This window comes from Chaetodon auriga, chromosome 6 (assembly GCF_051107435.1).
Source record: "Chaetodon auriga isolate fChaAug3 chromosome 6, fChaAug3.hap1, whole genome shotgun sequence".
NCBI lineage: Eukaryota > Metazoa > Chordata > Actinopteri > Chaetodontiformes > Chaetodontidae > Chaetodon > Chaetodon auriga.
The window spans coordinates 25,799,112-25,826,742 of record NC_135079.1 but is presented as its reverse complement, the minus strand read 5'-3'; the positions used below and the strand labels follow the sequence as shown (position 1 = coordinate 25,826,742).

Genomic DNA, 27,631 nt, shown 5'->3' with positions numbered 1-27,631 from the left:
GTTATGGGTGCATAGGCAAGATAAGAGAATCTGTGAGCAAGAGTGGGAGTAGAGGTGTTGTGGTTCAGTGATGGTTTGTTTAGTCAGCAATGCCTTAAGGCATCAGTGAAAAGCAAACAGACTGAACTGGTGCCTGCCAGTCACGCTAAAAAATAAAATTTACATGTACTAAAAATAGAAAATAGCCCACAGTAAATCCCACCTTGTGCCACCTGATGATGAATTTGTCAGAGGCTGCGACCATGGCTGTTTCCTTTTCTCTCTTCATCCCTACGTCTCACCTCAGCAGGTGAAAAAACTGAAAAAAAAAAAAAGAATCAGGTCCTGTAGAAAAAGACCCTCCCATGACCTTAAGGTGCAGTTGTAACACTGAGTTGTGTTGTTCTTAATGGAAATGCCTGCAGCTATTGTCAGGTTTTGAGACACATCACACTTTGCCCCAACCAAACCTTCCCTACAGCCCTTGCATGATGCATTGGGGTGTCAGGGGAACTTGTAAGGAGCGCAGCTCAGATGTGAAATGTTACAGCTCAGAGGGCTCAGCAGGGCCGTGCAGAGTGCACCATGTCCGTGTCCCAGTTAATGTTCTCATTTCTCACTGGGAAGAGATCTGTTTAACGGCGTGGAGAAATGGAGCTTTTAAAAAACAAGTGTTTGAAGGCCCTAAGCTCCCCGTGTAAATCCTCTACCCTCCACTCTCCCTGACCGCTTCCAACCTGCTCATGAATCATCTGTAACCTCTCAGATGACCGCCATCATATTGGGAGCATGTTTGCGTCAGTGGCAGCTCTCAAGCTTTCATTGTATAAATTATTCAACTAAATATTCCACTCGTTTCATAGAACTTTCCATAATCCCGTCCTTCAAAAGAATATTGAGTTGTCTTTTCTGAAGACTCAACCTCCTGCAGACCAGATGTAAGTCTTCCAAGTTGAGAGCAGAACTCAAGCAGAGAAAGATAGAGAGAAAGATGAAAAGATGAGTAGAAAGAGTCCAACATAGAGTGAGAGTAAATGAGAAAAGCAAGCAAATGAATGTTCAGATGTGTTCCATCTTGTTATTATTCATTAAATCCTGTGTAGCTGGGTTTTGTGAATTGACATTTTGTTTGAATTCAGCGAACATAATCCCAGCGTAGGGTGCCTCTGTTTTTCTTCAGACCTACCTACCGCAGCTCTGTGCATAGAGACAGCTATTCATAGCTTGTGAAGTCTTTGCCTCAGACCACCACTCCACTCCCGCGTAGATCCTCAGATCAGCCAGCAGGGAATCTCTTCTCCTGTCCTCCCTAATTCATCTTTCTGCATTGATGCTGTTGAAGTTGTACTTCATGTAAGAATTACAAAACAAGTGAGCATAAGCTCTGCGCTTTGAAAAGGAATAATTATCAGCTCCTAAATATGTTTTACAGTAGACACACTGTCATTAGGTGATGTTCTTATTGCACTGCTTTCTCGTTTTCCTTGTGTTATTTTGAATTGAATTATTGTCAAGGATTTGGTTCTTGTATCATAGAGCCATAACAGCATGCTGACATCTGTGCAGGACATGGACAACCACTTTGAAGGTACCCTTCAGTAACAACCTTGGAATCGAAATTCAAAGTGAAATCTGAATCCTTCCTTCTATTTTTCAAAGAAGGATAAAAGACTTTTCTGACATACTAGTAGAAACAGCAACTGAGCATAAGGCATGTAAGAAGGCTAAGAGAGCAGATGTGTTGTTAGCTTCATAAAGCAGGTTTTTCCCCCCTTTTATCAACTAGCACACATAATTGGTTATGTACCAATAGCAATTTAACATATTGGTCGGTTTACAACCTCAAACATTAGGGAGGGGGAGGAGGCTGCAGAGTGACGCTAGTTACCCGAGCTTGCTAAATTAGCACTGATTCCAACGGATCAACGGATGGACAAGATGTCTGTCACTCAGCATCATCATTGGAGACTCAGACACCCATTTTTTTTTTTTTTTCTTTTAATGTTGACCAATACCTCCAGCTAAAGTCTGCCCATAAAATGAAAGAGGCTGTCCAAACAGATCTGAATGTCAGACAGACCATGAGTGGATCAGTCCTGTCAGGGGCAAAGAGTAAAAGGCAAACTGTACAGTATGCCAAAGAGTATTTTCTGTCACCCATGGTGGACTGTCTGATCTGATGCAGCATTCAGCAGGGGTCTCCCACATCTGATCAGTGCAAGGCAGAGGACACAGAGTGAAATTGCTCATTTTATGATACCCCAGACATTCCCAGAGGACCATAAGTTAGCTGTTATTAGATTGCACTATGTTTTGAGTCATCATGTAATATTTAGTTACGCCACGGCATTCTCCCAGATACACAAATTGACAGCTCTCTGAGGATGTAAGCAGAAGACGTACCCCCTTCACATGCATGAGTGTGCATGTGTATGTGTGAGAGAGAAATCCAACCAATAACCCACTTGGTGGAAATGAATCTTCCAAAGGTTTGGGTACACCATCATGAGAGGTTTTTGGACTTACAGCTAAAATAAGATTTATTTTACAGTGCCTGCAAAGTCTTTTTATTTCCTTTACATTCATGTTGAAAGTAGAGAAGGGCTTTGAAATTGCATAAAAAGCACAAATTGCTGCATAAAAATGTACCAGAATGCAGGAAATGAAAAATCTCACCTCAAGTTAAATTTAACTGTAAGCTGGTATATAGTCTGTGGAACCGATCTGCCTAAATAGAAAGGATCCACTGGAACAAAGTCACTCTTTAATTTTGAGGAAAAAAAAGGAAGACAAGTGAAATTATTGATAACAAAAATTAAAGGAGGATTCCCCTCAAGACAAACAATTGGGATCGTTGATTAGTTGTTGGGCATACAGTCAGTCCAGAGAGCCACATGATATGAGCACATTTACAGAGAAATCCTGGCAGCTCTCTTCAAGGAAGCGGAGTTAAAATCTTGCCAAAAAGTCAGTAGATTTGTTGTTTTTTTGGCGGGAAAAAAAAGTTGCTAAAAGGTTCTTATACATCGCCAACACTTTCAAGACAGTCGCTAAGCTGGCAACACTGATGTCTGAAGTATTTTTGGTCCAAGTACAGTACTGTCATTGTTTGTTGGAAACAGAAATGACTGGAAAACATTCATGTAAGGGCTGTGATCCCAGCACAAAACCAAATGAAAATGAAATGCATTCTTTTTGGTAATTACAACTTTGCCAAAAAAAAAAAAAAAAAGTAGTCAAAACAAACAAAAGAATTTCGATTTCAGTTGGACTTTAAAGAAGCACCTCAGGAGTGAAAAGCTGCTTTGAAGAGTTAGCTGTTCTTAGATGTTGCAAGTGATCATCACTAATGCAATACTGAAATATGAACATGTACACAGTGCTGCAAATCTTTCAGAAAATAGGCAAGAATTAGCTACAGTTTGGCAGAATTAGCTGGATGGATGATTCAGTGTAATCTATCTTCCATTTACAAAATCATAAGCTAAGGTACCTTTCTTACGGTACGAGGAAATTTATTACATTTTGCTTCTGTAGGGGATTGAGCTCTGACCTGATTAATTTTTATAGTGACGGTCTAATCCTGTTTTTATGAGGAGGAGAAATAAGAAAAAAATGATATGGAATCCCTTGGTGGTTTCTGAAAGGCCAGATATGCAGACTCCTATAACAAAAGTGAATATTTCTCCTCATGAATTTTTTCTGCCAGTTGCAGCTGGGGTTATATTATCTCCATATGTGCTCTCAGTACACTGTGTCTGAGATTTTGTGCTGTGTTGAATTTGATATCACAGTGCTTTGCTCACACTGTACCAGGGAACTTTTGTGAATATTCTTAAACTTTTGTACCAGTTGATGCTTGTATCAGAGCAGACACCGACATCCCCTTGTCTTCTTCCATGCTGAGCACCTTTTGCCCTTCACATCTCTTTCCTTCTCTGTTATTTCATTCTTCCTTGTCCACCAATATCTTGATCCTCCCTTCATTCTCCTCCTCTGTGCTTGCACACCTCGTCTTACCTCCTCCCTGTCCTCTCTGCTTCTGCTAATTCTACACCATGTCTGGCTGGGCCTATTTCCCCCTGCTCCTCATAACAAGACCATGATGGACCTTATCACTTCTGTCACTCAAACTCCCTGACAGCCAGTCTGTCTTTTTTTCCTCACTTAATTTTGCACTCTTTCTCTGTGCTTGTCTGTATTTGTCTGCTTCCTGTGTCCCTCTCTCCTTTTTTTCGTCCTCTGTCTCTACTATGATGGCCAGGAGAATATGCTCACCTGCAATCCATCTGTCTCGCTGATAAAGACGTCAGCGGTGATGGGTGTAGCACCAGGCACAGGGCAGCGGGGCCCTGTCAGTGCTGGTCTGTCTTGGGGGATGGCTAACGGGTGTCACGGATTAGTCTGGGCTTTGCATGATTGCTTCAGTAGCTCTGAGATACACACAGTGCTTACCCTGGGTGATTCGGTGGCGTAGTCAGCCAGAAATCTCTGTCACAAAGAGGAAGGAATGGGAAAGGATTTGTGCACTCTATGTTCGGTCAGAGGCTCGTACGAAGGACGAAGGTACACATGTTTGTGTGCATGTGTGGATGGACACATAAATGCACGAACAGATCAGATGTGGGGAGATAGAGTATATCCTTGAAACTTTTTGCAATTTGAGATTGAATGCTGTTGGTCAGCATTTCAGTTTTCCTCTCGATAAATAAACCTGTTTTGAGAATTAAAAAAGGTGTCTTGCTAAAGCATGTCTGATCCATATTAGATCATATTTGCACAAATTTGGAATTATATTTCATTCTTCATTTGCTCAGTTATCATCTGGTGTTTGAAAAGTGTCCTTGTGTAAGGTAATTTTTATTTCTTCATGTCAAGAGAGCATGCTGCATAAAACAGGTGACCCATGAAGGGTATTACCAGATAATTTTATTCAGATGTGATAAGTAGACACCCCCATTCTCTATAATGAAAAGTGAAGAAGCACTTGAAAGAAGTGTGAAAGACCACTTCAAATAGCTGCAGGCATATTGTCCCTCAACTGTGAAGTTTGCTTCGAAGAATGTTTTAGAAATCACAAAATCAAACCTGCCTGTCTCCACACAAGCTTATCTGAAAATGCTGTTGTATGCTTTTTTGTAATTTTCTGTTTTCTCAAAGGACCTGGCCACAGATTTTTGGTGCAGCACACAGTATATGTCTGTATTAGATTTAATATCCATCTCATTATGGTTTTTATCATTAATCCTTTTATATCACCTACCTAAAGTGGGACCCTTCTGCCTGCCACTGATTGATTGACATATACATAAAATGGGTTTAACTGCTCACTGCAAAGTACCAGTCTACATCCCATTGCAGATAAGGAGTGTAGCCAATGGAGATAAAGGAATAAGTAATCTATGTTGTAAGAGCAACACGTTTCTGTTTGATGTATTTTGTTCCTTACGGCTCCAAAGTACAGGTTACACATTTGTGTTTGATGTGCCTGTGAAATCAACGAATCACAGCTTTTCCTTTGATTCCATTTTTTATTCTGCAAAGATTTTCCACGTACACAAAACAAAAACAGATCAGTCTTACCAGAGCAGAGGGAGAGGCAGGTGCTTCACCGTGCAATTGAAAAGTAAATAACATATTTGGTGCTTAGCAGCTCTCTAAAACTGTATGGTTGCATACCTGAGAACCCTTAGCCATAGTGGATACACCTGATAAAGCCGACACTACAGTCACCTGTCTATCAAGGAGGCAGGAGTGTCAACAGGCACTGCCCTCTCACTCCAACAGCGTGGTAATTATTCATATTTATGTTGATAAGCAAAAAAAAAAAAAAAAAAAAAAAAGTCAGTAAGTTATTCAAGTATTTGGCTCCAACATGTAAAATAAAAACCAAATCATTTTTCCTTCATTTTTTATCTTTCATTTATTTAGTGACTGCTGCAGTAGTGAATATCGACATAATTCAGAGGAGAGTTTAATTTGTATTTTAAAAAACAAGACTGTATTGAAACGCTTCAGTGGACACCTTAATAGATACTTGCTGTAAAAATTATGCATGCCTCCAGTTAATGAGTTTGTATGATGCATCATCCAGCCATGTCAAGCACAGATGATACACCATGACAGAGACCGGGGGTTCAGGTTCATGTAGTATACCTTCTGCTTAGATGTATGCTGTAACAAACACAATTACGTACGTTTTTTGAGTGGGAAGCCAGCTAGGGATTGTGTCCTTGTTGTTACACTACTGACTCCTACTGGGTGGTGGCGGAACCATTCATCATTGGGGTTGCAGATGTCGTCTCTCTGGTCAACAGTATAGCTAGTGGGGGTTGTTAGTATTGCTGACAGCAGTAAAATGTATGTAAGGTCAGGTGGTTGTGGTAATGTAACTATATGACATATTCAAGGACTTTCTCTCACAGCCTCATGGTAAACTGTTTAAGCAGTCTACTCAGTGATACAGGTACAATGTTGGAATGAACAATGGAAACTGTGACTTTCACTGGTGACCACAAGAGTGAAATGCAGCAGGAAGGACAGATTGTTGGTTTATGATAAGTTACAAAACACCGTTGGAGAGGGTCTGTCCGATGCAATCCAGTGTCATACGTAAGCTGTGACACTTGAATGGCTGACAGTATTTGTGAAGCACGTGGTTATTAATTACACCATGTACCTGTTTTCATGAGGAGTCTTTTTTTCTTTTTCTTTTTTTTCACTGAACTCAGGGGCATTGACAAATATGAGGGCTGTCATGTTCCGCAAAGGTAGAAAAGCTGCTTTGCTGAATGTCAGATTCATCGAAAATCTATCTTTGGAAACAGCCTGAGCAGAAGCTGTTTAAATTTAATAAAAAGACACAGGTAAGCTCATTAACTCTCCAGGCACACTTACAGTATGCAGGCTTAAAGCTAGGGGGAAGGGTAAAATGTGAATGGGGGGATGGAAAGAGAGCTAACTTGCCAATCCCATACACAGACACTGTGTATGGGATTGTGTGGGAAGATGAGTGATCATGTGCACTTGGTTTCGTTTCAGCTTCTTGCTGGTACAATGAAAATGGTGCCTTTTTACAGATTTGCGGTCTCTCTACACCTCGTTCTGCTGAGAGTTAAGCTGCTTTTGAAAGCTGATAAAGGAAAGACAAGTGGCTGCTTGAAAATGTGCATGATCCCTGTTTAAGTCAGAGATTTCTTTTCTAAATTTGACTTTTACCTCCATGACGTCTGCCTCGGAATTTCATTAATACAAAGGAGCCAAGAACTACTAAATTGGTGTTCAATGACCCCATCATGCATAGTTTTGAGACTTTTTGACAAGTTATGACAAGTTGTGTCCAAGGTGTCACATCATTTCTAGATTTTTGCATTTTGTTTTTTCATAAGTGTGTTATGACTTATCCACTTATAGTAGACAGTTTACACTCCGCTTTCTATGATCCGTCTTTGGAGGATCAGAAAACGTAGCAAGTAAGATGAGTTGGACTTAAAGATGATTAGAAAAAGTGAGAAAAATTTTAAAAAATGTTGGAAAAGTAACCAACACACCCAGGAAGACAAACTTCGAACGCCTCTGCTGCAGCGCCTCCCTCTCGTGATGTGGCAATGGAGCAAATGCTACTCAGAAGCAAAATAGTCTTGTCTCAGGAGGTTTAATGTAATGAGCCACTGTGATGTGAGTTCCCTTTCAGAGAAAATCTTTGGGGCAGCGGGGACGTGTCACAAAGTACTTTCCATTAGGACAAATGAACAGCTGCTCAGCTGTCTGTCTGGCTGCCTGTCAGAGCAGCCCGACTGCCATCTATATTCATAACACATTCTGACAGACATCGAGGAATAAAATAAGTTGATTTCAACTCTGTCCATCCGTCTCTCTGTGTGTATGTGTGTGTATGGTGCTGTGTAGTATGTGTAACAATATGGTGAGCGTATTTGTGTTTTCTTGACTGCATATGCATGCGTTTCTCTGTTTATTTGTGTAAATCTGTGAGAGGGAGGACAAGATGGGAAAGTCAGATTGATAAATTTGATAGTATATTGCAGCCAGTATCACACTCAAAACAACCACTTTGTTACATTTTATTTCTGTCTCTCTGCCTTATACTCTTTTTTTCTTTCTTTTCACTCAGTCTTAATCCTTGTATATTAAGGCCATAGCTCTGCATACAACAGTCTGACTCAAAGAAAGTCTTGGTCACTGGTCTGTAACAAGCAAACAAAGCCAGCTGGCAAAGAAAGACAAATTAAAAGCCTGTATAAGAAATAGGAGGCAATTTTCATAGTAGTGTTAATGAGGCAGAGAGCATTTAGTGTTACTCTGTAAAACTGACAGATGTGTATGTGTGTCTCTTCTGAGCCTCCACATCTCTTTCTCTGGCCCTTTTCCAGAATTTTAGGCTTCCATCTGTTGGGGAGGAGGTACAATGAATGTTGTTGACAGTGTCGAGAAGAGGTTTTTGTGGAATTGTGTTGTGTTTTCAGAAATAAACCAGCTGTTTTGCTTGGATTTGCAGATGTTTACTACCATTGGTTCAGACTCCCTCTTAAGAAAGCTGAAATTGAAAGAGAACTACTTTTAGGTTGAGCATTATCACACAGCGTCCACCCAGCCTCCCAGAGTGAGTGAGTAAGTGACAGGGTGACAACTTTTGACAATCGTCTGGTCATGGTGGCAGGTTGCGCTCTCACTGAGTCTGAAACGTCCTGTCTTAGTGCAGGCTAAATTGTTATCAGGTTGACTTTTTGTTAGTGTGGATTTTCTTTCATTATTATTGGATTTCTGGGCCACTAATTGGTTCCCCATTGTCCTGTAAATGATAACACTGATAATATAAAGTTAAGTTTCAGTTGATTGATGTAAATGATGCGAAATGGATCATACAAACTATGTCTTTAGTTACACCACAAACAATTCACTTTATACCAGCTTTGATAAAATGCTCACAATGACAATGCAAACATCTTGATGTTTAGCAGGTATGTTGACCATGTCCATCATCTTAGTTTAGCCTGTTTATCATGATAACATTTACATTAATTAAATGTTAACTAACACTAATTAACACTACACAGTACACCTGAGACTATTGTTGGAATACCATTAGTTTTGGAGGTTATGAAACAAAGTATTGGACAAACAAAACATGAATGTGCACACCAAATTTCATGCTGATCCATCCAGTCCAACAGGCACTAGAGGAAAAGCCAGTCATTAGGATTCATCTTCTGGGCACTTTCAATATCTGCTTCCAATTTTTTGGCAATTAAAGCAATAGGCTGACTGACCAATCCTTTGCCATCCTTTGAGCTATTCCATTAGCGTGGCTAAAAATACATTATCATCTCGGACCAAGTAGATGCTGAGCCTATAGCCCCATAGTTTGATTTGCTGGCAGATGGAACGTGCTCTACTACAAGGCATACTGTAGTATCTTAGCTGACGTGAAATGGCACCAACTACAGGTACTATGTTTTTTTCCTGAGATGTCATAGACATATATGAAATAATAACTGTGCCTATATTGTGTTATCCAATGCTACTATTATAAGTACAATAATTGGTACAACAATCACAGCTCAAATTGCCGCCTACTTGGCAATTATTATACTGTTGAAGAAATGAAATCCTTTTTTGAATGTAAACTTTAAGAGTGCAGTATTTTTCCTACTGTTCCAGACAGACAGTGGTTTCAAATCAGCTTTGTATGGTATAAAAATCAATTATTACTTGTGACACATGCTACAGTTGTGTCATCCATTACTGTGAATGTCAAATCTGCATCAGCTGTTATGTTACGTCTATCTCTATGTTAAATCAGTTTTGTATAATGACTTTTAGTGAAGATTTTGCACTGTATAACATTAATAACAATAATGTAATAAGCCCACCACACCAAGCTGTAGCCATATGTTATTATAGCAGGTTCACATGTGTACTAGTGTGAAACAATAAACATGCTCAAAAAATTAAAGCGTTTTTTTTTATGATATAACTGTCAACTGAAACTTGACATCATCCATTTATTTTATCTTTCCTTCTTAGATTGTTTGGACTCAAATGACTCACCAAGTTATCTTTTGGCAGCATGACATTACCTTGAAGATTAATGGGACAGATTATTGAAAAAGTCTGGAGTAAAAAGAAATGGGAAACAGAAAATCAATGCTACACTAGTCTTTACTCCTTGGAATTGTAAATGTCTGAAGTTGTAGAGCTCTGTGATATATGGTCACTGCCAACAATATCTATCTATCTATCTATCTGTCTATCTAGTTCTTCGTGTATTTGTGTCAAGTGTACATCTTAATGTGTATGCATGAACATGTAGTTCATGGATTTCTTGCATGTTCATTGTTCAGACTTCCAGTCTACAGAGTGTGTGTGTGTGTGTGTGTGTGTGTGTGTGTGTGTGTGTGTGTGTGTGTGTGTTTGTGTGTGTGTGTGTGTGTGTGTGTGTGTGTATGTATGTGACTGCACTGCCCTGGTCATGAGGTCATCTTTTCCTGAGAGTGGAATGAGTAAGAGCCACTACTGTAATTGGCTCTCTGTCTGAGGCTTGGAGTCTTAGATAGAAAACAGCCAACACACACACACACACACACACACACACACACACACACACACACACACACACACACACCCTCTCTCTCACGCACACGCAGATAAAAGCGAACCTAAAGACAGACCTTTATTTTCCTCTTTCACCATTTCTCCACTCTCTCTCTTAATGTGTTTAAGTCATCTCAGGCCAGAAGCTCTGCCTTAGTTAGTCATTTCCTTCTAGTCTTTCAGGTGACTGGTTGCTTTGTGCTCCAGGTGGAATTGCGGCCTTATCAGCAGAAGGGCAGGAGCCCAGTGGCCACATCACACAGAATACAGCATTTTCTCCAACCGCATGACTGCCCCACATGATTAAACCCAATCTGAGCAGCTGTTGTCTGTGTGTCTGTACTGTGTGTGTGTGTTTGTGTGTGTGTTATGTGTGTGTTTTTGTGGCTGTGTATTACTCATGTTGTGGGGACAGAAATGTGTTTACACAGTCACATGTGGGGATACATCTTCCATATGGTGACAAAACAGAAGTCACCATAGTGTTAATCATACAATTTTAAGGTGAAGACTTGGGTTAAGGTTAGGGTAAGGTTAAGTTAAGGTTATGGTGAGGGTAAGTGTCCCGGAAATGAATGCAAGTCTGTGTCATGTCCCCAGAACATATGGAAACATGATTTTGTGTTTTTGTGTGAGAGAAGGAGAGAGTGAGAGGCCCTGGAAATGTTGCAGTTAAGCCGTATCAACAGTTTGAAGTAGGAGAGTGGTGAGCATAGGAATGCCAGTGACGTGCATTTGTTTCTGATCACAGTGCTTGTATCTGTGAGTATGTGCAGTGAAAGCATGTTGCTAGTGTTTACAAAATTGCTTTCACTCCTTCAGAGTTCCTGTAAAAGATAGAGTCAAGGCAATTGCTTAAAAATGAGCACAGGCCACTAATTTTCACATGATGCTAGTGTACTAGATTGCTGCAGGCTTGCTGGACAAAAGGACCAACAATGCCATGTGGGTAACATCTGTCTTTATAGAAAAAGATTGTGTTTCTATCCCGTGTACCCTGAATGACTGTGAATAGTTTAAAGTGGTTTTTTTTTTGTTTTTTTTTTGTTTTTTGAACAAGCTTTGGATGAATAAAAAAAAAGGGGAAGAAAGAAAGAGAAAGAAAGGAAAGAAAAGAAATCAATGTTTGTCTCTCTTCAGATAAATGCATGGAGCCAGGCAGTGTAAGGCGGTAAGAGGGTAATCTGTGAAACAACAATACCATGGGCTGACAGGAGACACAGTAATCTAGGCTGGACCAGCGCTATCCTTAAACAGGGTGTTCTGTGTCTGAAAGATTACACTATAAGCTCTGACACCATAATGGTCCTGACACACACACACACACACACACACACACACACACACACACACACACTCACAGAGTTGCTTCTGCAAGGATACCCCTGTTCACAATGTAGTCTTCAGTGAGAGCTTTGCTGGCAGAATGCATCGATGGGAATGTGATTGAGGCCTGCCAACAGTGGGCAGAGAGGTGGGGAGTCATTGATACAGAAACATAAATGAGATGGATTGTAGAGAATCAACGATGGAGGAACATTGTTTCTTCTGTTTGTGCATGCATTCATATGTGTAATAGTCCCTCTGTGAATTCATGTTTAGACAGCCTATTGATGAATACATTTTTTAACATGCTCTTTCTTTATTTCTTCCTTTTCAGTAATTCCTTCTCTTTTCAGCTGTAAGAAACAGTTTAGAACTGTATGACTGTCAGTAGAAAGTCAAGGAAAGGACAAACACAAGGACAGGATCATTATCAAAAATATGAAGCTTTATTTCATAAAGAAATAGGTTGTTTGCAGTCCCATGACATCAAATTCAGATGGAGGGCAGGAAGTGAAAACTGCAATGGAGGAGATGGAGGAAAGCACTTATACTACTAGTTCCTGTACTAGTTTCGATGAAATTATGAGAGAAAGGAACATGTATTGGATGTGACCCTTACGTTATGAAGAGGAGCATCTTGTTATTAGTTGGGTCCACGACCTCAGTACCAAGGTGCTCTGGGATGACTGTCATTTAGTTTTTGCTTGGGTGCATAGCTTTTATTATCCTGTAGATTAACCTAGCAACAAATGTTGCATTCAGCGTTGCTAAATGTTAATGTTTATGTTACAGTGTGTGCTAGTGTAATCACTTGTAAAGGTGCGGTGAAACGCCACTAAAGATGTGGATCGTCGTGAAACAAGACAGAGTACATTATTTATGTTCACCTGTCGTATGTGATACTGTTAACACTGACTTAACTAGTGTTAATCGTGTTGCTTGTAGCTATTACTTTAAATCTATCACCTTCAATTTAAAACAATAGCTAATATTACACCATTGCTCCTCCAGACTACAGACATTTTTCACCCTTATGAACAACTTTTGGTACTTGATAAAGCTTGTTGTGGTGTCTTGGTTTGATCAATTTGAGCAACCCTAAATGACGCAAAACAAAAGCATTTTGAGTGCATGTTTTAGTGCTTCATGTGCAGAAAATCACTTCCTGCCCTCCATCCGCAGTTTGCGCCACCACAAAAGAGTGACGTGATGCCATGTATAAATATACAACCTATTTTTTAAGGGTGAGGATGATAAGATCTTCAAAAAAATTCAAATTGTTATTTTAATTATTTAAGTCCTGCATTGTTTATATCCATATTTGTGTGTGTATGTGTACAATTTTTCACTCAAGTTTGAACATTACGCCTTTGCCTTAATTGTAATATCAAGAACTTGTCTCTTTCTATTGACTCAGTGTGAAATCGTACTGTAAAATTCACTTTCAATCTGTACACACTGGTAGAGTTGCCTAAATCATCTCCTAATAGAAAGTCCTTATCTATGCCATTCATTCGGATTTATTTTGTTACAGTCTCTAGATTCAGGTACCCACAGTTTATCTCACTAATGGTGATTTGTCTGTCTGTCTTCTCAGTTTGAGGCGTATGTGAATGAGGGCTCAACGGGTGTGGTGGTCAACCTGACAGTAGACGACAGAGACGACCCAGCTACGGGAGCAGGGAGAGCTACCTACTCTATAATTAATGGAGATCCCACACAGAGCTTTGAGATCCAAACAAACCCAGATAATAATGAGGGAATGCTCTCTGTTGTCAAGGTAACGTATATGCCCTGCCCCATGAGTTCATACACTGCAGTAAGTAACCTATAATCACCCTTCCCTTACCTTCCCAATCATTTTCCCCATTCAGCCTCTGGACTATGAGGCCACAGCGTTCCACACGCTACTCATCAAAGTAGAGAACGAGGATCCGCTGATTTCTCATGTTGGTTATGGCCCCAGCTCCACGGCCACTGTTCACGTCACAGTCCTGGACATCAACGAGGGCCCTGTCTTCTTCCCCGACCCCCTGACAGTCAACAGGATGGAAAACATTCCTGTGGGCAGCTTTGTGGCCTCACTCAACGCTACAGATCCAGACATATTACAGATACAGAGCATCAGGTAAGGAGATGTGGGTAAAATCGCTTGAAAAGGGGGCAAAGTGAGAATAACTGAAGTGGAGCTGCAAGACTATGAATGAGAGAGCTTGTTTGTTGGTCATCTGCTGTAGCCTGCCACTCAGTATTGTCAGTAATGAGCTTTCCCACATTCAAGTCACTCAGCTTCAGTCTGTTTAGTTGAGCAAGATAATCAAGGATGTTTGCTAATGGGAGTCTTTAAGAAGCACTTTGAGTTTTCTTGCATATAAAGGCACCTTCATACCTCTCTCATATTCCTGCTTCTTCATCACTCCATCTTGTCATCCCTCTCATCTGATCTCCTCCATCCCATCTTCAATTTTTTCTTTGCCTGTTAGCCTGCTTTTTCTGTCTGTGTTGTGTAAACAGACCAAAGATATTGCCTAGACCATCTACAATTTACTGGCACAGGTCAAGCCATTCACCCCAGTCAACTGAGAAGTCACAGAGTGGGGCAGCTCATTAATTTTAACTGTTTTCGAAAAAGCCCTCCCTCAAATATCACCATCGTCATAACAGGAAGGCTATTAGTTTCACTATGTACTACAATAAAAATTATTTCTCTTGCTGCCAGAGGGAGCCCCATAGCATGCTGCACTCCCTTTTACAAGATGAAAAACTCATCATTGCATTTATTGGCTTTCAGGCCTAATTTATACTCAATTTAGATTGCGCTTTTTCTGCTCCCTCAGAGTTATATATCATGTAAAAACATTGTTAAGTAAACACATGGGGATAATAATGACTCAGGGAAATAAAACTCACCAGATCGTGACTTAACTGCTTAAAATTATTGATGCTGCTCTACGCACTGTGAAACATAGTCACTGTGTCAGTATCAAATGCTACATAACGTGGAGTTGCTGAATGAGTTCTGAGTTCCATTCCTGTGTAGGAGTCAGGACAGTAACCATAATAATTTCATCAGTGGTGGTCTGGGATCACCGGTAAGGTCACAGGACCATATAAATGTCAAAATGTCTGAGAGAGCAAACTTGGTCTCTGGATTCAAATCTTGCCTGCATGTTAGAAGGATATTTGAATAATAGAAGAGTTTATGTTTTGTGCTGGGTTTTTTTGTAAGGCAGAAATGTGCTGTATTAAACACTGCCTTATGCAGAAAGCTTACTTTAAATCTACTGTGCACCCAGTAGTTTCATAGTTGTATTTTGGTGGTTGGAGTCTTTGCCTTCATTTATTTAATATTGACCCCTGGTATGGTCACAATTAGATTTAGAATCACACCCTGTACATAAACAGCAAACAGAAATGGATGAAGAAAGTAGAAAGAAACAAATAATGAAAGCATAGATTAAAGTCAACCAATGGTTACAGTTTTTTCACACATATGTTATGTATCTTATAAATGCAAGTCTTACAAGACTAAGAGTCTACAGCCATGCTAGCGGCTCTTGAGGATGTGGACTGTATGGACTGTATTGTATATCACACTTTCCAAGTCTGATGACCTCTCAAAGCACTTTAACAACACAAGTCTGCATTCACCCACTCACACACACATTCATACAATGGTAGCTGGCCACCTGCTCATTACGAGCGTTAACCATTGTGGTTAACCATTATGTTCATTAACACACTGATGGCACGTCTCGGGGCAATTTGGGGAGACTTTGACACATAGACTGCCGATGCCAGGGATTGAACCACCCTCTGATAAGTGGACGACCGCTCTACCTCCTGAGACATGGTTAAGTACTGGGGTGTTTCGATCTAAATGCTAACATTAATATGCAAACATGTGAACAATGACAATGTTCCAACCTGCTGATGCTAAACAGAGCTTTTACATGCAGAGTTTAGTGTGTTACTGTAACACATGTGGGTAAGTCAGTCTGGAAAGGGCTGACTCCTGACTTCCTGCGTTTATTTTCTCAATAAAGCCAAACAGCACTGACCAGATTTCATTCTTTTTCTTAAAATACATATATACTGTATATACATTAATTTAACAGCTCAGTGTACACATTACTAGCTATGATCTATTAAAACAGCCAAGAAAACATTTAACATATTAGTAGAGTATAAAAAAGGTGTGTGAGGTCGGGTGGCTAAACAGAAGCCGTGAAAATTGTAACATTTAACAAAGCAAAGTACATACCTGCAGAGGACAGTAAAATCCATAATTGGCTTCTGGTCTTTTTTTCTGCACCTCTACTCCTAAACATGGAAAGTAACACAAGTTACACTGGGACATGGATGCTCATTTCACCTGGAAAAGACTCAGTGCACATGTTCTTTAATTTCTCCAATGACTTCAATACCATAAAGCCCCTGCTTCCCAGGGGCAAGTTAGAGCTCACAGGGTTCAAATCGTGGAGAATGGGTGGAGAACCACCTCATAGCATGGATCCGACCACAATATGTAAGGATACAGGACTGAGAGTCCAACATCGTTGACTGCAGCACTGGGGCCCAGCAAGGAACAGTCCTGGCTCCCTTCCTCTTCACTGTCTACACTGCAGACTCCAGGCACAAATCAGCTAACTGACACCTGCGAAAGTTCTCTGACAAGTGTGCGATCATTGGCCTCATCACAGATTAGGATGGCAAGCAATACAGAGAGCTGACCCAGGGATTTGTGGATTTGTGCCAGTGGAACCACCTCCAAATCAGTGCAGAGAAAGCAAAAAGCCTCTAGTGCACTTTTGCAGGTGTAAATACTCTCCTCCTACACCAGTGAACATCCAGGTTATGGACATTGTGATGGTGGAATCTTACAAGTGTTCACCTGAATAAAAAACTGTACTGGACTAATATAAATGCACTATAAGTAAGGCCAGAGCAGACTGTATCTGCTTAGGTCATTTGGAGTACAGGGTGCACACCTGAGACCTCTGTCTCCACTCCATGGAGTGGTCTGCTGGGGCAGCAGCATCTCAACTACTGACAAGTAGTGACTTAACAGACTGGTTAAGAGGGCTGACATTCTAGGTTTTTCTTTCTTTCAGCCAAAACTAGCATATTTTTCTTACATTCAGTCTTTATTGCTACTTATCTACTTGTCCTTCAGCTGCTTGGTCTTCAGTAACTGCTGTACTACTGCTCCCGAGTAGCACTCCAAAGGAAAAAATCCCCACTGACGCAAGACTTTAAGTTTCAATGGTATGTTGTCACTGAACAACAGCAAAGCAGTATGGATTTTTATATAACACATAAAGGTCTGCTCCAAAGATGTCGGTGTTTGTTGATGTTTCATCTATCTATATCCATGGAGAGCTCTGACTTTTGGACATATTCTTTCATATATCTGCATCCTTCTAACTTCATCCTTCCTGGTCTGCTTCTCTCATCTTCAGCATACATTTCTGTATTTATCTCATGGTGCCTGTATTTGTTCCCATTTCATCCTCTGACATTTTGCCTGTAACAGTGACTTTGAAGGGTCAGAACTGTGACCTGGAGACAGATTGGGGACATTGTGAAAGATAGACAGTTGGAGAGGTGGAAATAAGGAGTAAGCATGCACAGAATGAAATAGCAAAAAAGAGGAGATCTCTTTACCTGTTTACTTCTCCTTCCTCGTCTTTCTCTGCATAACCATGTAGGTGTGTGTGTGTGTGTGTGTGTGTGTGTGTGTGTGTGTGTGTGTCTCAGTGTATCTTTCCCTTGGGATGCAAAGGTCATGGACATGGAACACAATCGGTGTGACTCACTGGTTAGAGGCTGTAACACACAAACATGTGTGATTGTATGTGTATATTTGCGAGGACTACTTTAATTCACCATTAACTTATGGACCAGTATGTTGACATAAGGACTAATGCACATGAGCAGGCTTACCCATACCTTCTTTATATTTTACATAACAGGTCTGTGCACATTTTGATGAGAAACAGCATGTGGAGAAACAAGCAGACACAAAGTAGCCAGCTGTTAAATTTGTTTAAGCAACACAATTTCTGAAATTTGCATTACATTGAGCAGTAAGCCTTGATTGCACAGGACTATTGTTACTTGGGGTCCTCAGTGATTTCAATAATTGCCGCAGTCATCCGTGTTCCTAAACCTGTGTTAATCTGCCGCATGTGACATTTCTGAGGTGATTGTCCAGTGAGAGATGAGTAATAAAATATTTTCTATGCTGCTTCAACTAAATTCATTATTGCATTTTAGCGAGTACAAAGCAGCAAGTACAAAAGGTGGTTGATCCTATATTCTACAGAAAAGTCGTGTGATGCTAGTTAGCAGCTGAGCTGATTAAACTGCCAAAGGGAATTGTGGGTATTCATGCACAAAAACTAAGATACACATTCACATGCACTTTGATACAAGGTGTGTGCTAAGATGGGATGTTTAAAGAGTGGCTGTTAAAGTCACAGTGATACAGAAATAGAGAGTCTTTCTCGTTATCTGCAATGTGTCCTGTTTCCACCTGAAATGCAATGTACAGTAAGGGCAGAGTCGTCAGAGGGCCTGGATCGCTTGTTGTCCCAAATCGTCTGTGATTGTAAAATGTTATGTACACATGTGGGTTCAAGCTGAGTTATCCAAAATATTCTGATAAAAAAAGCGGTAACACTTTATTTGACGCTTATCCCCATAATGCATCATACCTATACTTATAATGAGTTATAATGATGTTATAGCACTGTATGACTATAGTTATAAACACACCATAAATGATCATAATGCTTTATAACAATAATCATAACACACTATAAAGCATTTTATCATGACTTATAAGGTCAGAAGGGGTCTGCAGTGATTATAATGCATTATACCAGTGATTATGAGGCATTATAAAGAGTTTTAATGTATTACACCTATGATAATTATAATACACTTTGATCCTTGCAACAAAAAATGGCTAGCAAGGGACCAGCAATCATGAAGTATTATAATACTTGACCTTAAAAGCCATTATAAAATGCTCTATAATGTGTTATTCTTATTGTTATAAAGCCTTATGATAATTTATAATGATAGTTAAACATGTTTATAAGCTAATTATACATTATAAATAGATGTATAATGCATTATCTACGTGGGCATTGTCCGCGAGTTGCTAATAGTAATAACATATTATAATACCTGAACTTATAAGTCATGATAAAATGCTTTATAGTGTGTTATGATTATTGTTATAAAGCATTATGATCATTTATGAGTGTTTATAACTATGGTTATACAGTGCTATAGCGTCATTATAACTCATTATAAGTATAGTTATGATGCATTATAAAAGCAATTCAACAACCACAAACAAAAGCGCAAAGTTTGTAAAACCGCTGAGTTAACTGGAAAACATTCTCTTTTTTGTATGCTGTGGTTGTAGCACTGGTGATTGGAATCAAAAATATTTTAACGCTAAATGGAACCTAGCCACAATTAATCATATTAACTACACCTGTGCTTTTCCAGCGCTGACAAGGCTAACTGTCTGTCATGAAATAAGGTCCACTGTCAACAGTCAGCATCATAATAGCAGGCACAAAACAGGCAATAAAGAACAGGGAAGTTCACTCCAATGGCAAGAACGCTGAGATTGAAATGACAGACGATGTGAGAGCAACTTTAGTTTGTGCATGCTGAAACATTATTTAGCTGATGCAAGACAGGTGTGCAGGCAGGTGCACTGCAGTTTCACTCTTCATATGTTTTACACATGATGTCAGTTTACTATAATTTACTACCTCCGTGAACATTAATGGAAAAGTTAATTGGAGGTATATTAAATTAATGTAGAACAGCTATTGATTCGACTTGATGTTGGAGGGGACTGGGACTGCAGGAGTACGCCACAAAAGCTAGTGAGTATAGAAACAGGCTTTGCTGTGAAGCTTCTCATTAGCCTGGTTTCTAGCTCAGAGCCAAGCAGAACTCAGCAGGGTTAATCGGTGCTGTCTCATTATCCAAGTTATTAGACAGCATTCCGTAACCTTTTTTTTAATGCTGTTGAGAAACAGGTTATTTGCCTGCGAGGGTGTAACATTTCAGCAAATTATTAAATCTGTTACACTTTGACCGCAAACGCTCTGAAGTGACTCGTCTTCTCTCATTTCATAATGTTGAAAATGTGAAGCAAAAGATTTCCTCGAGGAGATGTAATTAAATCCTAATGATAAAAGAAATGTTTCTCACAACATCTACCGTGCACATGAATCACATGGTGCAACTATTAATAGATTTTTTGAATATTAAATTCTGAATGTATTAAACAGTGCTCCGGGCAAAATGAGTTATGATTTTAATTTACCTTATTTTGAAACAGTGGTGAAGCGCGTGATTAAATACAAGAAAACAATTTCCTCATGAATCAGCGCAACACTTTCACTCTAACTGACCCAGATAGTCCATACTGTCATTCTTCCTCTAACAAGGGGAATTTGTTTCTGTTTGGTTTCTGCTGAAGAAGTTTTCCTGCCCTTTTGGCTGGTGTAGTCGAGCAGAATGGCTCATGCAGAGAAGAATCAGACAGAGAGAATGATAGTGTGGATGGGAAACAGAGAGAGTTGGACTCACTCTTGACAAAAGTTTATCTCTGGTAAACCTCTGACTTCAGAAGTGTTTTTCTTGATGTGTGGGCGCTTGACATTAAGCAAATATATATCACTTCAGGGTACATTTGTACCCTTAAATTTGGAATAAAGTTTACCCAGAAAGTTTACGCTGACATTTTCTCAAATCCTATCTTGAACTTGACTCTTCACGCTGCTCCGGTGCCAATCTGGTAGGCTGTGAAGAGAGAGCAAATAATCTAAAGTGTCATTAAGAAAGTTTGCCTACTTTAATTAGGTCTCATTTCTAGTGACAGGACTCTCATCAGTTGTTGAGCAACTATTTACACTGAAGTAATTGATGCTTGATGGGAAAAGGAGAGTGTTTTTTCAACAGGAAGTGAAGGACCTTGTGTGCAGCAGTAAATCATGGAGGATGCAAAGTCGATCCTGGAGTAAATGTTGTGAATGTATCGATTATTTTTTCTGTCTAGTGATCAGAGTAAATATTTGCAGCATTTCCCCACTAAAGCCAGTCCGAAACACTGCAGACATTTCCAGAGATTTTCCACCACATGGGGAAGCTGCAGATAAAACAGAGTGCTTTAAACAATAGTTGGACGAAAGTCTGCATGAGAAAAAAACAAAACAAAACAAAACTGGCAATCGCAATAAAAATAAAAACATTTCCATTGTGTTTCTGAAAATATATGTTTTCACATTGTGCTATATGTCCCACTTCAGCCATCGCTCAAAGGTCCTCAGACTACGACTTCTCCTCCAAAATACATTCAAGTTATTTTCTTCTCCTTGCTTTTGAAAATAGAGGGAATCTCAAACTGCTTGGTCATCCATTATTCAGCAGCTACCTGTCTACTTTCACTTCTCACTCTGGTCATATTCGAGTTAAAAGGGATGGGACTAAAAAGAAGAGGGATGGGGAGCTGGAATGTCAGCCATGAAAACTGGCAGATAGCTTTGAGGAGCAGAGGTAAGGGAAAAGATGAGGAAAGAGAGAGAGACAGACTGACGCATGGACAGACAGACAGACAGACAGACTGTAAGGATGAGTGCAGGAGGTGTTGAATGCTACAAAGGCTGACCTGTGAGGGGTCAGACAGCGTGATCTCCTTCAGATCTGCCTGAAATTGTGCCTGTCTACGCAAGATAACCAGAGGAAGAAAGGCAGGGATAGGGAGGATGCAGGACACAAGAGAAAGATCACAGCTAAACATACCAAGACGGCACACTGGGGAGGATATAATACTGGGATGAGTTAATACAAGTAGACGGCCATTAATTAAGACTGATTGGCTGAGACTGTAGTGCAAATGTGTCCAGCCTAGATATACTGGGCCAGTTAAATACTCTGGTTGCAATAATGCTCTTGCAGAACTTTTGCAAACTGATTCCAGAAGTTGGCCCAAAGTTCAAAGTGGCCATGCACACACACAACAGCAGAACGGACTAACATTTGTTTGCCCTGAAGAAGGAAATGGCATAAGTACAACTAAATGGATTTTGCCTGCAACCAGCCTGTCTCCTTCTCTCTCTGTGTCTATCAGCAAATTAACCCTGCAAAAGAACTCAAACAGCTGACCCAGTAGCTGGGTCATTCATACAGCACAACAAGTTTGTGTAGGCAAAATTATTAGAGGTCAACAGAAATAAGTGTGCGGCACTTCTCTATCTATTCTGTACTGGACATGTTAACAGTTCCTTAGGCATGAAGTACAACTGTGCAACTCTCTGAAAAGCTACACGCGACCACTAATTTTCCTTAATTTGATGACTGCATATGTGCTCATGACAGTTTACATTTACAGTTTAATAACATTTAACACAGATAGTAGTTTACTTAATTTTTCGAAGCTGGAAATTTTTGTTACTTTGAAATGTACATTTCTATGGCAAATCCCTTATTAGTGTGTAAAACAGATGTCTAAACATCAGATTCAGGTGCTGTGTTTTGCTTTTGGGGCAGTTTTGCAGTAATTATGTTGATCTTGGTGCAGTGTGTGAAACTGTTTTCATCATCACTCCCTGTCAGTCCACAACAAAAAGCACTTTCAGTATATAGTTCATATTTTACTTTATATAAAACATTTTTTCTCTATATTTCTAATTTTGGTAATGATTGCTGACAATATCAATAAACAAATAAAAATGCAGATAAAACAAACTTTTCATTCTCAGGGCAGTCAAAAGAGAAAGCTTTGAATCGAACTACAATACCTTTGGCTGTGGTAACGCATGCTCAACTGATACTAGTTACTAATTGTAACTAATGATACTAATTGTGTGAAGTCATTTGAAACAGCTCCCAAATCTTTGTCATCAGAAACCAGTGTAAATATAAAGTAATTAATAATTTACCCATAGCTATAGCCACGGGTGAACAGAACGTTTTTGGTCAGGTACTCAGGTGAGTACCAGTAGATGGTGTTTGGTACTCACCCCACACACAGCGCAGAGCTTTCCATAAGCACCAGCTGAGCTCTGACTACTCATTGAAGCCCAGCTGGTGACTTTATTATATTTAGTTTTGATTATAATCAATCAATTTGCTATCGATGTACATTTTATGACCACTAGCCTCAGCTTGAAAACAATGCAAACATGATGATAGAGAATTGTCAGTATAGGAAGACAGAGGATGTGCATGTTTGCATGTTTAACCCTATGAAATGCTCGGGGAAAAACATCACCCAGAGCTTGCTGTTGTTTTTCATGTTAACTCGTTTTTGTCATTTAGCAAGTGAGCAACTGGCTCTTTTCAGCTTGACTAGCTTGTTTACTGGAAATAGCTTGTGCCACATTTGTTTGCTCCGTACACTTCATGTTTATCAAATAATGAATGATTGCAATTCTTTCAGATTGCATAAAACACACCTATTTTTTTTTCTGCCAGATGTGGATGCAAACGACGTAGCATAGCTTACACCACATTACAGCGCCCTCATCGTTAGCTTCCACTTTTTAGAGAAAGGTCTCTTCCTCCGCTCACGTTCAGTTTGACTTTTCTTCGTCGGTGGCGGAACACCAAAGTAGTTGCTCAATGTCTGTAGTTTTTGGAACATCTTGTTGACAGAGATGTATATTGATGACCAATGACAGTTACTGCTGTCTTCTTCTTCTTCTGTTGAGCTGTATGGCCGTTGGAATCCGTAAGTGTTGTATTAGTGGGGCCGCTGTTTTAGGAAGCATTGCATCATCTAAATACACAAGATGGGCTGTCTTTGAGAAAGTTTCAAGGATATGAGTTGCAGGTTTTTCATTCTAATGTCACCCGGCAGAGTGAATCAGGCTGAGTCATACAGTCTCCTCTTTTCCTGTCTCTCTTTCCTCTGTCCTTCTGGGATGTGAAGAGGCTGATCACAGGCTAATCAGATGTTTAGATTTATGCCTCATTTCTAGCAGCTGAGTAAAGGAATGCCAAATGCATGGTGCAGGAGGGAAGAGTGAGTGAGTGAGTGAGTGTGTGGGAGAGAGAGAGACAGACGCAAAGATCGGGGGCAGGGAGAGGCTTTAGTCATACAGTCAGTATGCCAGGAAATAATTAAAACAATCCTAAAAGATGCCAAGAGGAACGGGAGATGCTGTGCTGTGGAGCAGGAGTAAATTGCTTTTTTTTCCTGTTAATTACAGGGTTATGGTTTTCAACTGATGCAAAGAAGTGCTATTTTGCACCTTATTATGATAATAACTTTTTTGTTCTGTGCTGTGTTACTCAAGCTTGCTAATTTATGAAATTATGTTCGAGTCAATGAGGACGACGCACTGGTGACACTTTGTGTCTGTGTGCAGATACACTCGTGTACATGGATGGTGTGCTGTCTCTGTGCATTCATGTGTCCAAGGAGTGTCCTTGCATACTCATCTCTGTTCCTGCCAAATACTGACAATGGAAACTTTTCATTTTCATCTTTGATTTTCAGCCCGCCATCCCTCTGCGCTCGCTCCACTGTTGCTGTTAAGTCGACACAGTGGGTCTTTGTTCAGTGTGCTCAGTGGAGCCTCTGCAGTTGTTGAGTGGAGTTGGCAGACAGCCTCCTCTAGACTTTACCTGGCAAACTGCAAACAATAGCCAAGAGCCTGAAGAGAGCGGATAGAGCCTTTGAGGCTTTCTGAGTTAGTGCAAAAGGTAAATCAAACGAAGGCTGTTTGATATTCAGTCACACTCTTGGCCAGGTCTTATCCAAGGTAGGCTGGGACACTGCATCAGTAACTGTAAAGAGAAGACAGGCAGAGCAAAAAGGCTGTCCTGTCTGGTGCTGCCACCCATGAAAGTTTGTCTATAGAGGACATTGAAGTGAAAAGAAGAGAAATAAAGGAAAAGAAAGGTGAAGTTGCTTCTGTCACTTGTAACATTCAGACAGGATCGTGTCTCTCTCTCTGATGCCACTAGTCTTTACTTCTCCACTGTGTCCCCTTTTTCAACTTTCACCTTTCTGTCCTTTAATTCACACACATAATGCCAGCCAGCATTTGCTTCCCCCCCTCTCAGCGCTGTCACATTTATTTTCCCAGTACAGACCTGCTGCACTGTGCTGATACAGAACAGAAATATGAGCAGGTGTGACGTGGGTGATTTGTCCACATGGCCTGGAGCAGTGGTTTGTTGAAACCGGGCAGCTCAGCTCAGTTTAAAGTTGAAATCCAGCCCAGTGTGGCTGACCGAGGTCTTTGTAGGCGACCCCAGAGGAGTCCTTTATTTTTCAAGCACAATTGCTTCAAAGCCAAATTCTCTTGGTCTTTTTCTTTCCCTGTCTCTTGGAAAAGAGGCAAAAGAATATAAGAGACAGAGTTTTCAACATGTGTCAAAATTTATCAGTGCAAATACTCTTGCCCTCTTACTTATTTTGCAGTTAATTCACCACTTTAGCTCAGTGATGTGTACACAGTGAAAAGCAGTGGTTGTTTCTATTCCTTTTTGCCATTTCAATGGGAGGTTTTGTTACCTTGCCAAATGACCACCTGGTACCAGAGTCCTGCAATGAATTGGATCACTGCTTCATGGTCCTTTCAGGGAGGATTACTAGTAAGTGGGTGGTCTGCTGGTGAAATAAACAGGAGAAATATATAAAAAGAAGCTCTTTTATGTTCACCTTTAGTTCTTTGATTCATTTTCAAGTTGTCAATACAACGTTGTCATGTTCATCATGTTTTAAGTTGACATTACCCGAGATTTGCAACGGGTGCATATCTCGGGTGACATCGTGTATGCCATTTGCTCCATCCTCCACATGTCTCCAATCCTCACTGGTCGTGTTTCAGAAGAGGAGGAGTATTCTGCCTGCAGAGCTTTGTTGACTTGCTCACTTGGTCATTTTCCCTGGATTTTTGTGCTTCTACCATGGTAGTAGGTGTCACAGTTTATTTATTCATTTACTTTTGTCTATTTTAATTGCATTTATTGTTGATGTACACAGGGTGTTTTATTTTGAAAATTTTCCGGATTCTCTGCACCGTTCCTGTGTCTGCTGCCAGTCTTGCTTGATCTGCCTTGTGCACACATATTCTCCATGGAGCACAGCATAGATACGCTTCTAAAACAGAGACGCTACGTGCCTGCTGGATTAGCATGTATTGACTAGATTGGCAGTGATCAGATCTGTCATACATGTCACGGGTGGAACATTTGGAATTCTGTTTTTGGCCACCTTTATTTTTTGTAGAGAGGCTTTTTTGGTGAAAGTGAACAAATTAGTAAAATTATGAGCCTTACACCAAAGCCATAAACTGAAAGATGCTATAATGATCTGTGGTCAGATCTCGGTGGGTTTGTCATTATGAGTGACACTTCTCACATACAGGTCATTATGTGACCTATTATTAACATTGATTGTAGTACCCATAATTCCCTAGGCCCTTAGAGCTCATTTAAATAGAGGACAGGTCAAGTCATAAATGGGTCAGATTTTGTTAAAAATTGATTTAGAGTTTGCGGGCAATGGGACAGTTCTGGCATTGACCTTGTGGGTGTCGGGTGGGTACAGGCTTGCAAAACTGGACTCTGGCACCTCAGATGACACCACCAGAGATGAAGTAAAGGTGAGAGGAGATGAGTGGGGAGAGAATTCGTTTTCATTACACACTTATTCGCAGTTCCAGTCTCAGACGTCCCTGTCTCGTTTATTCTCGATCCATCTCCTGATTTCACTCTTCCTCCTCTGCCCCCTCCCTCTTTCTGTTCTCCTCCTCTTGCATCGCTGGCCACGAATTTGGATAAAGTGTACAGTTGTTACGGCCAAACGCAAGTCGGCACAACCCCTGTACTTTCACTGCATGTCTCTTGATTGATGTTCTCATATCTATTGCTCACACACATTCAGCAGCTCTCTGATAGAAACACACTATTAGCATTGGCTCTGTGCCTTCTCCTTTCTCTCAGTAAGTTAGACTCCAATCACTGGAAGATCTTGCTGGCAGGAGAGAGAGAAGACAGTGATAGAGAGACAGATAAAGGCAGCAAGATAAAGTAAGAGCCAACAGAGAGCGAGGACAGAAAGAGAGAAAGTCAGAAAAAATGGGGGGATAGGGGAATGCATAATACATTTTCCTGTAATATGCTGCTATTGCCATCCAAGTGTATGAGTGCACACTTGTCTAAGTTGCAGTGCACTGCAGAAAACTGGAAATGGGCAACACTGACACTTAAAATAGCAGGACTAAGCTCTTGTGTAGTGTTGGTGGTGTGTATCTACCAAGGGTGTTATACATGAGAGAAAGCAGAGTTTGCTAAATAAACCAAACAGAGGAGGGTTATGTGACCTTCCTCTCTCTTAATATATACGTACTTACAGCCATTCAGATATTCAGATTGGGTGCTTTCCCCTTCAGATAGTTCGAATCATTATGATTTAAAGTCTCATAGAACCACATGGGAATCACATTTTGCACCTGTGTTGTTGACACTCATGTTTGTCTCATTACGAATCACAGTCCCCACCTCACTGCTGGGCATTTTAATCAGCCAAACAGTAGTTTAGCTTCTGGCCTTTCCAGTCTCACTACCCATTGCAAGAACTCTGTCATGATTATTAAGTAAGCCAAAATGTAGGACAAAATTTAAGTAAGATTATACAAGAAATAATAGTGAAACAATACTA

General features: G+C 40.3%; 1 protein-coding gene across 1 annotated transcript in view; it reads left to right on the top strand.

Moving 5' to 3' along the window:
- The window catches only part of cdh13 (cadherin 13, H-cadherin (heart)), a 337,845-nt gene that overhangs the window by 271,804 nt on the left and 38,410 nt on the right, over positions 1–27,631 (top strand). The window contains exons 9-10 of the mRNA XM_076732809.1: positions 13,514–13,696; positions 13,791–14,044. Of these exons, the coding sequence (XP_076588924.1) occupies positions 13,514–13,696; positions 13,791–14,044 (437 nt within the window). The remainder of the gene's footprint in view (positions 1–13,513; positions 13,697–13,790; positions 14,045–27,631) is intronic.